The 11,264-nt window shown below is 36.7% G+C and overlaps 1 protein-coding gene across 1 annotated transcript in view; it reads right to left on the reverse strand.

The window, feature by feature from the left end:
• vash2 (vasohibin 2) overlaps nucleotides 1-11,264 on the reverse strand; it is a 29,362-nt gene that overhangs the window by 11,051 nt on the left and 7,047 nt on the right. Inside the window, exons 2-6 of the mRNA XM_082148267.1 lie at nucleotides 11,171-11,259; nucleotides 10,586-10,642; nucleotides 10,276-10,350; nucleotides 3,535-3,916; nucleotides 1,044-1,168 (exon numbers count right to left, since the gene is read on the reverse strand). Of these exons, the coding sequence (XP_082004393.1) occupies nucleotides 1,044-1,168; nucleotides 3,535-3,916; nucleotides 10,276-10,350; nucleotides 10,586-10,642; nucleotides 11,171-11,259 (728 nt within the window). The remainder of the gene's footprint in view (nucleotides 1-1,043; nucleotides 1,169-3,534; nucleotides 3,917-10,275; nucleotides 10,351-10,585; nucleotides 10,643-11,170; nucleotides 11,260-11,264) is intronic.

The following is an 11,264-nucleotide window of genomic DNA, read 5'->3' on the forward strand; positions in this document are numbered from 1 at the left end:
GCATATATTTTTGGTCAAGATCTTGTATTGAGTCAAGCACTCTGTAAAGTCTCCTCCAGCACATTCCAAAGACTTTCAATGAATTTAAGCTCTGGACTCAGTCAGAGGTGCCAATTTATGTGTGAAAATGATTCTTCATGCCTGCTAACTCGCAACTGTTCTTTCACAATTTGAACCTGATGAATCTTGACATTGCCATCGTAGAATATGGCCATGGTGTGTCTTCCAACATGGTTGTTTAAGAAATGAAAAGCTACACACTCCAACAATTAGGGTTAGAAGAACTGTTGCCAAACATACAATAAGCTAGAAACATAATCATCTCGGCAATAATGATCCAATCATAGACTCTTAAGCATTTGCCTATTTAAATCCAAACTGCGACTTTTTTTTCTTTTCTTTTTTGCCGAGCAGTGTATATTTCTGTCATGACAACTCTTGGAGTGTTTGGCATGGTAACGGATATGACAGTGTTGATATGCTTGGTCTTGGCGGAATAGATATTCTAGGCTGCTGCGTTCAAGGATCAACAAACATGTCTGAGATTGGACACAGCGCAAAAACAAATGTTCATACTTCACCGCAACATCTGCTAGCGTGCTTTGCTGTTGATAATATTCGCTAACAATGCAATCTGAATTTGCTATAGGCTACATGCTGCTGTTGAACAAAAGTACTAAGAATTGCTGTAAGCTTTTGAAATATGCGAATACAAAAACCGAACCGAGAGTTAACATGCCAGCAATGTTTTGTCACTGTATCCTCATAGAAACTAGATTTTTTGCTTGGTGCTGCTTCTGCTGCATACATAAGCACCCAAAAAATGAAGATGACTAAAAATGTGTCAACATTTAATAAATGAACCCCAAAGTAATTGCTTCTAAAGCTTCCATGGTCAGATGCAAGTCGTGACGAGTCACTGCCGATAATCCACTAACAGCTTACGACTGCATTTATACTTATTTTCTTGACAGAGACTTTTCTACCAAGCGACTTTCACAAAAGTGGATGAATTTCACAACATCAAAGTGTCCATTACTTACGATTTGTCTCTTCTGTGGACATGTTGGCGTCTTTGGGGACTGCTTGCTGATCGGCGGCGCGGTGATAAAGACTTGCCTCGGCTTCGTTCTTTGATTGGAGACTGAGCGCTGGACGACTTGAGGATCTGTAATAAAACCCAGTTGTTTTAAAACTTTCAAAGATTTCATACATTTTATATTCATTATTTGTATATTTGTGAATAAGCTAATATATTATGCAAGTGAAATTAAAAGGTCAAATTATATATAGCGGCATGAGGTAATACAGATCATTTTTATCTTCATGAAATAAAAGATTTCAAGGCAATTAGAATGAAAAAAGGGCTCAAAATCTTCAAGGTGGTAAAAGGCAAGCTGAGAAACTAAGAGATGAGGAATACTGCCTATCATCAGCCCAACAGGGATCCGGTGCAAGAAAATGACAAATCTACAATCTTTTTCACACCACAGGGAGCAAACGCTGAATCGCTCTCACTGTGTTTTCTCATTAGTGAGTGCAGCACAAATAAACCTAGCATTATGAAAGACTTACACGTTACGTTCATTAACTTGATGACGTTCATTAACTTCATTATGCTACTAGACAACAGATGTCCCAATCTCTCAGTCACTCGATATATTGTGCGTTCCCCACATGAGCAGCACAAGCGATGAGAGGTAACTTGACATTGCAATGTTCTCAATTGTTGTAGTTGATTTTTAGAATGAGATTCATAATGAGTGACTCTATCGGCTCCATGCTGATGATGCCAGATGCTGGGTTTTCAGTACATCAAGAAACTCTTTCAAGATGGATTGCCAAAGTCAATTTTGATTTCATGTTGTCTTAAATGCACAAGCAAGTTCTACAAACAGACATATATTTATGTCCCTGACTCAAAGATGACTAGTTTAATAATTAGCTAGTCAAAAAGACTTTAAAAATAAGAAACAAGAAAGCATTCTGAAAATGCACATTCTATCTTGAAAGGAAAAGTATATATACTGTATATACACACATTCCTATCACATGCTCTAAGATGTTCATATAGCATAAACATTAAAGACTAATTGCAAAAACATTTAGGTTTTAAAAAAGGTCCCACATTTTTTTTTAACATCCATAAAAACATGCATTCCTTTCAAACATCCAGAGTGCAATTTCCACTCTCTGCTCACACCATTCATGGAAACTATGTCACAGCTGACTGCGGTCAAGTCAAGGCCGCATCTGAGAAACTGGGAGTACATGACCTACTTTTTACTGTCTACATGATAAACATGTCCCATAGTACACTCATACAGATGATCTCAATCTAGTCTGCAACTCTTCAAGAGACATCCAAGGACAAATATGAACTCTGCTGATCCAGTCATAACTGAACCAGGGTAAAACATAAATGTTTACTTAAAAAAACACAGAGTACAGGCAAGCGTGATTTTTTTATGTGGCTCCACCTCACACAGGAAGTCTGACCTTATTTAGTTCCCACTGAATTAGCTTAGTTTTTGAGATGGACAGCGTTGCGACCCAAATCGCGTACTGTCTGAGAAGGTACTACATTTGAATTTGAATTTACTTTGCGACTGTTAAAAAAGTATGCTCTATATATAGCATGAATATGGGTAGTATGAATGAAATTCGGACGTACTACATCCGTCATGTTGTTACTGTTACGTGACCTACCAGCGTCAGTTGCGTCGCTTCACTTTCATTCATAAATCCCATCCAATGGCCTGACGGGATAGTAAAGTATCCATCGAATGCACACTTCTGAATCTTGATGCAAGTAGTAGGTCATCCAGGGACTTTTCGCCCACTGTTTTTCGAATACTATGTATTCTGACATTCTACTCTTTTGGCGTACTATTTTTCGCATGCTATATAGTAGGGAAGTATTCAATTTTGGATGCAGTGTAGGTCTCGGTTCCAAAACCTAAGATATGTCATTTTGGCAAAATTTAAGGCAGCATAAATATTAATATCAATAATATATTCATAAAATATCTATATCATATAATATGCTTATAGAAAATATCAATAATATATTATAGTTACGATATTTTGATTAAAAAAACTAACTAACTATTAACTATTAACAAAGTCATTTTAATAACTAAAACTACTGTCAAGCTAAAACCTTAAAAACATTTTCATTACTTAAAATAAACATTCAACATTAAATAAAATATAACTAAACGTTTTTTATTTCAGCTAGCTGAAAGGCAACTTTTCTCAATTTCTTTTAGTTTAAGCTGAAGTACTAAAGTAACTAAAACTAAATAAACTATGAAAAAAAATGTATTAAAACTATTCATACATATTTAATTATATACAAACACTATACATGTAAAAAAAAAAGACAAAAAAAACCCAAAATAACTAAATTTTAACAAAAATTTAAATGAACACAGAAAAGGTACAAATTTAAATTAATTTAAAATATTAACAAAAAAATACAATTGTACATCAATGATACAAAAATAAAATTTTTGAATTGTATTGCCTCACCTTCATCCTCATGTCACGGCCGTGCTTCTCCAGCTCTTTGCGTGTGTCTTCATGGCCCTGCTTGCAGGCGTTGATCACCAGATAGTTCCACTCAATAGGCTGGAAAACGTGCGGATTATGGGGCACATACAGGCCGATCTTGATCTTCTTCATGGTGTGCTGGTAGCGGCGGTATGAGTCTTCAAAGTCGAACACCAACTCGCTGAGCGTACGAAAGCTCAGAGATCTGTCCATAAGGTCAGCACGCCGACTCATACCCAGGGTGCCGTAGCGGCCGTTACAGTAAACGCCCAGCACCACATGATGGAAGTGGTGTCCGGAGAACTGGGTCTTAAAGCTGATGGGGAACCGCTCCACAGAGGTCAGACCGTTGGTTAGGTAGCTAACGGCAATAGGGTCAAGGATTTTATTAACAGTACAGTTTCGTTAACGTTCATTTGTGATGGGTTTACTCAAGACAGGTTGGATACATTCAGAATCATTTTCAAGGCCAGAAAAAGCAGCTGCTTGAGAATGAGGTGATAATTAAATGCCAAATTGATTTTTTATCTCTGTTCAAATTCAGGAGGATACCGAAGTGTTTCATGAAAAATACCAAATCCTCTCAGCTTAATGTGAACTATTGATTTTTCAAATCTGATTTGTCTTTGTGCTTTCAGTAAGTTTGGTTACGGTCACACTTCCTGAAAATCAATCAGTGTTGTGAATCAGGCAATGAATTATCAACTCTTTTCATTTAAAACTCACTTAAGATATGGAACAGCTCAAATTTGTGTGTATATTCTCAGAACCGATACCCTGACTGAAAGCTTAATGGCGTTTATTCTTTTAAAATAACGTGGTGCTTCCAAACTCAATTTTGGAAATTCAGTGTAACCATTTGTGCTACAGTCATAAATGAGAAAGTGACATCCATTTTTGCGTTTTGTTGAGGAGTGTTGTTACTTTTTTTAACAATCAGGTGAAATATGAGAATCATATCTTAGCTCAAATCATATCTAGCCACTCAGAACACTCTAGTTAATACGTAACAACTCGCTACCACACTGAGCACCCTAGAAACTGCATAACAATGTCATAGCAACCACTCTAGCATTGTGGTGATGACCACTTTTGCAACAAAAACATCCTAGCACTGGCCTAGCAACCACTCAGAATTCACTAACAACCACATAACAATCTGAAGGCATTAGAAGTTGCATAGCAACACCCTGGCAACCACTCAGAACACTCTAGCATGTTGGGAATGACTTCTGCATGTAAAAGCACCAACAAGAACACCCTAGCAACCATCCAGAACCTCCTAGCAACTACATAACACACTTAAAAAACCCTCTGAAATGCATTAGAAGCTACATGGCAACACACTAGCAACCACATAACTCTCTCTAGAATTGTGGCAACAACATTCCCATAGGCAAACACCAACAAGAAAGTCAACTTTATTAATATAGTGCAATTTTTTAAAAGCATAAATAAAACAGTGAAGGAAATTCTAGGTCTAATTGTGGTTGGGAAACTATTTGTAAATAATATTAGAATTAAAATATGCACACATGTACTTTTATTTGTATGTCAAATGTGTTGAAAATGTAAAATGTTTCTTGTCTTGTCACACTCAGTTAGGAGTTACACAAGTCACGTAAATTTTAAATTTAAAACAGCCATATTTGATAAAAAGTCAAAAACTCACCTTTATTTAAATAATGCCTAATACAATACAGATTTTTTTTTTCAAAGCAGCTTTACAGTGATAACAGGAAAATGATTCAATGATCCAGTTAATTTTGGCTGTCCAGCAGCTCTTAAAAGAAAACAGTGTCATTGTTCAGCAGAAGTCAGTTCAGGTGTTGATTTCAGTTCCTTTGTAAAGACCAATTGTTAAATTAGTTCATTTTTTCTATAAAGCAGTTCTGCAAAAGAACGTCGAGTAGTTTGCATCACTGGATTTTACTGTCAGTTGTTTAACATTTCACAAACAAACTCTAACAATAATAAAAAAGCCAAACATCTCAAGTCAAACAAAAACCTTCTGATTCCATGAAGTTGCAGGGACGCGACTGAAGTTGGTCAGCAGACACTCGACTAGACTAGCCTTCCCCTCAGGCTTTTCCTTCTCTCTGCCTGATCTCTTCTGTAGTCTTATGTAAGCGATCAGTGCTCACTGCGGCATGGCAGGAGTCACCAGGCTGTGAGTCAATCTGCAGGGTTCACAGCAGGATTCTTCTGCAACTAGGGACAAAAAAAGACTACTTTTTGACCTTGCTGACATCAATCACATCAGTAAACTGAGTGGTGTTTGTTTTAGGGTATCCATGATGTAATTTAAGAACTAGAGTACAAACAAACTGGAAAGAGATAGGCATGATTGCTGTTCTCCTTTCTGATGCTAATTTTGAATTCATGTGGCCTTGACGTTGCTAAAATGAGGAAATGATGCTTTCCAACCACCCTTTAAATTAATCATTACCGTCACACTTGTCAGTAAACAGTGCGCCTGTGCCGTTTTGCTGTTGGGTCCGGCGCAAGCAGCCAAGAGCACATACCACAGATTTGTTGAACCATGTGTGTCTAACAACACAACGCAGCGTCCTGGAACCGCTTCGTTTTTTGCCATCTGCCTTTCAAAGACAATCACCAGCACAATATGCTTGTAGTCTATATAACACAAGCATATTCATCTATTAAGCAAAGACTCCAGGGGTCCACAAAAAGAAAATCAGTTTTCACAATTCTACATTACAAAATGTCCTCTTAACACTTGATTTCCAAAAAAATGTGCCTAAGGATATAAAAAGTCCAGAGACACAGAGAAAGCAAATAAATTAGATTTTGATCTCTTCAAAAGAAGGATTGTTAACTGTAGCCCTATATTTCTTTTTGTAGTATTTTGGTCACGGCCCGATTGAAAATGAACTCGAGGGCGGTTCGGTTGAGGTGAGAAAGCAATCCGACTCAACGGACCAACACACTAAGAGGTATCATAATTCATAATGGCAAATGTGTTATATAAAAAGCAGCACTGTCTGATTCGGTGAGTTTTTGTGGTTGAAAACCAAAGAGCGCCTCTTCATATTAAAATGTTTTGTAAATGCTTTTCTCCCTGCATTGCAAGAATTCTGTCCAGACGAAGCCTTGATTCTTGTACTTACTGCATTATAAATTATATATATTTATATATATATATTATATATATATATATATAAATTAATGAATTGATCAGTCAGAGCGGGAATAAAGGTGACGCAGAGGAATGTAAACAGGTGAACTCAGACCAATAAGAGGACAGTTTTGCTCACATGTGGCTTGCATAAACACATTTTGGTACGCTTTGAAATGTTGCCTTGTGAAAGTGAACCGAACCAAGAAGAAAACGTTGTAATGTCACAAAAAATGTCCCTGTTTCGGAACAAAGCAAACGATCTACATGTCTGAAAAGGCCCTTAAAGAAAATGCAGGCCCATTCCATATGTTTTGTTCCTCTGCAGCTCTTTTTGAGTTTCGTTCTCTGTGTGCGTGTGTGTTTACACACACTCACAAAACCCCACACCAGTGTTACAATGAGAAGACACCAGAGGATCACATTACCCATCAGCAGGGCCATGTGATCCTCTCAGCAGCGGTGCCGTGAATTTCAACATTCTTATCTGCAAGGCACGCATTCTGAAACCTGCGGGGATTACTTCTGCTATAGGTCCCAAGAACACAGTAAGAAGAATGCACTCATTTTGTCTTCATTTGAATATGCAGACAGACTTTTGACGACTTTACAAAACAAGACAATGAAACGGTATTCCAGTGCACTAGTGTTTCATATCATTATAAAGCCATTAATTTGTTGACTAGATGTTGCACTAATGGAGAACAGCAGTATGTTTGCTGTCAAGGCTGTGAAGACGCTAATATTACTAGAACCTCAAGCGGTTAAAACTACGTGACAAAAACACACAAGCCCATCCCAAATGTTTAATGTCAAGAATCACGATTGTTAGCAGCATTAGTTTATATCCAGCTGGTTGCTTTTATGCATTCGTTATGCAGCGAAGTTGCATTTTTAAAGCTAGTGACGTTAGAAAACAAATTGATATGGTCATGCAGCCGACAGAAATATATAAACAAATCAGAAACGCATTCGATTACAGTTCTTTTTTTATCGTCACTGTTTTTTGAAGCGCTTAGGGCTGTCACAAAAACAGTTGTTATTTTTAAAGACCCCTATTTCAGTGATATTTTATGTGTGGCATTTAAAAAAAAGAAATAGCTTACAGCAACTTTAACTTTACAACAACAATAGCCTCAGTGTTCTCTGATGCTCGAACACCGTGTCCTAACTACACACGCCGCGACACGTGATAAAAGGTTTCTTATCCATGTTAATCAGAGTTTTTGTCCAAACCAGCCGCGACCGCGACACGCGGCAATTCTATTTTAGAAAAAGTTTCTTTTTCTGTGTCGTCGCGGCTGGAACAACAAACACAAAGTGTGGCAATGATAATCTCAGGTACAGGTTATGTGCTTTATTTAATGTTAAAAGCGTGAAATGTGACTTTGAATATCATTTAGTGCTCCAGCTTTGTAGCTGTAAAAGCAACAATGGATAATTCACCTCAGATCTTGAAATTAAACAAATGGAAACAAGAACTGTGAATGAACTGTGTATTCTTTGACAAAGATTGTTTTAGCAACTCAGCCTATGTATTTTTAATGTTTAAATGGTGTAATATTTGTGAATTTGATTATGTAGCCTATTTATCCATTTTCTTGCGAGTGCCGTCAAGATTACTCTCTGGTTGCAGTTCGATGAAACGATGTAACGCTTGTCGCGAGACTCCGCCCACACGCTGTTCTGATTGGCTGTGGGTTTTGATTGATTTAGACGCATCTCGCAGTCGCGTCGTCTAGTGTGGACAGACAAATTATTTGTCGCTGGAATCTTATCGCATCGCGTCTGGTTAGGACACGGTGTAACACTCTTTGTCCGTTGTGATGTTTGAGTCCTTTGCGACTTTATGAGAACTGCTTTGAGAGCGCTGTAGATTAAAAGACGGGTTTTGTACACAAAGATACAAATGTCAAAGTGACGTAAACTGGAACCCTTCATCTTCCCGTTCAACACAACAAATCTGCACGGAGAGAAAGCATCTATTTGCAACTAATGAGCCATGAAGTGCTTAACTCAAAGTGAAGTCAACACTGAGGCTCCTGTGAAACATCACAATCTGCAAAGCAGATCTCCAGAATGTTTCTCTGCAACACTTAGCATTTGCGTGGACATGATGACATGCACCTTGTGTTAACCCCTGGCCTGGGTCTGGTAAGATAATTGGCATTAATAGTTCCTGAAAGAACTATTCCAGTGGCACTGAATGGCACAGCTGCATCCACTATATGGACAGGAAGCTGTGCCTGCCTTCAAGGAGAATCTACTACGACTCCTAGTTTCCTAGCAACAGCTGAAAGTAAAAGCTTCGGGCTGAGTTGAGAGGGTGGGGGATCATGAAGACAGTGATGTGAAGCACATTCCCTTTGATAGAGCGCTGCTTAGTCTTCCATCACAATTTTAGCAATTGAGACATCAAAAACAACAATAAAAGTAAGGGAGAAATGGGGCTTTCCCCAGACTAATTAACAGTGTTGCAAGTGTTCAATGGCAATAATTATTTTTATGATTACTAAATTATAGTTTAGGGTAGGCATTGAAATTTCGACCACTGAAAATATATGCCGCCCCGCTCCTCAGCGCTCAGGTTTCGCTCTCGCCATTATCACTGCGCGGTTTGATGGTCTGCTCAATATCCCGCTCTATTTTATTGGCTTGTATTTCAAAACAATTAATTATCATTAAAATGATTGAATTTAATTAAAAAGTCCAATAATAATAGCTACAATTATATAAAGAAGCTCATTTAAAATAATAAATTTTCGGCCAAGTGCATCCAGAATTTTCGGTTTCGGCCCAGAAGTGTCATTTTGGTGCATCCCTAGTTTAGGGACTAAAAGACGTTCAAGACTAAAACAAAAAAACAAACTTTTTTACATTTTCGGAGGAAAGTGCGAGTACCAGTAGCCACAATGCAAGTGTATTATGAGTGTTAATGTCGGCATGAAATGAAAACCCACCCTATCCGTTTTCTAAATGCATGTTATTGATCTGATTGTGAATGATGAAATTTGAAAAAAAAAATTCTTGACTTTGTAATTTTACCAGAAATAAGGTCAATAAGAGAATGCCTTCTGTCAATCACTGTTATTTTAGTATTATTTACATTCAATTAAAATGTTTTATATTTCAATTACTATTAATATACTATATTTTTTAGCAGTATTATTATATATAATTATTATATTATTTAATTTTTCATAAAAATAATATATTCTTTATATTTCTATTTAGCTTTAAATTATTTTTATTTAAGTTTTAGTAATTTCAGTACTTAAACTGATCTATTTTCTTTACATACTGTATATATATATATATATATATATATATATATACACTGTATATATATATATTCATATAATTATACACAATTAAAGTATTTATTAATATTTCTATTATTATTCATATTTTCATTATTCTGTTTAGCTTTAATTTATTGGTTTTAGTAATTTTATTTCTAGAGTTTAGTTTTTCATATGATATTTATTTGATTTTATTTCAGCTTTTTTTTAATAAATGAAAGCCGTTTTTATGTTTTTTGCTAAAATAACCACACTGTTGTAAATAAAGATAAAGGATACATTCCAAGGATAACTGCTTCAAGGCATTTGATGGGAAGTGATTCTCGTATCATCTCTCTGGCAGTCTCCATCAACCTGAAATGAAAAAAATAATATATGCATATACAGTATGTAATACATATTAATTATTTCAAAATTGCATTCATGTCTGGAAAAATGCTGGAAAAAAGAATATGCCAGCACTTTCTAAAATTAATATCAAGAGAGTACAATAAGGGTAAAATAAGAAGGAACAGGAAAAGACTAAAAACAGGAAATACAGGGTAGACAGACAGGATGATGAAAATGCCTGAGCGATGGCATCACTTACCCACTCAGAGGTCTGGTTTTCTTAATCTCAAAAAACTGAGTTCCCGTGTGGTTGTATCTGTCAGAAGTTAAGGAGCTACATGACGTTTGTATGGCTAATTTAGGAACTTTTAATTTCCTGTTTTTTTCATTGTGACTCATACATCTCAAAATAAACAGCTGCAACCATCCTGTAGAACCCAACGTCCTCATTACCCCTCACAGATCTCAATCTATTTGTGGGAGAAAAATCAGACACAGAGATATTAAATCACAAACAATGATGTACATAAATATGCGCAAGAGCTGAAGTGATCTAGCAATGGCTGCTCAAACCATAAAGTAGTACAGTACATGTTTAAGTATCAGTGTGCCAGAAGTATACAGGCCCGTGGCTAATATCACTCTACATTAAAGGGACTGACATTCCAAAAAGGCACTTTGAGTGACTCAAGCCAACTGAATAAATTACACGGAGCGAAAAAGCATAACTGACACTCCAAAGGATCCAATGAATTCATAATGCATCCAGACCAGAAAAGCAGAGTTTTAGAATACATCCATCAAACTTTCCCAGAATGAATGGTTTGTGCGGGGAAAAGGATACTGCAGGTTTCTCATGTAGTTCTGGACGGCATAGAGCCAATCAGGCACTGACATTGATGGCTTAAAGTTTGGAACCAATGGCACAGGGTGCTATG

Source organism: Leuciscus leuciscus (assembly GCF_965113295.1).
Source record: "Leuciscus leuciscus genome assembly, chromosome: 19".
NCBI classification, from domain to species: domain Eukaryota; kingdom Metazoa; phylum Chordata; class Actinopteri; order Cypriniformes; family Leuciscidae; genus Leuciscus; species Leuciscus leuciscus.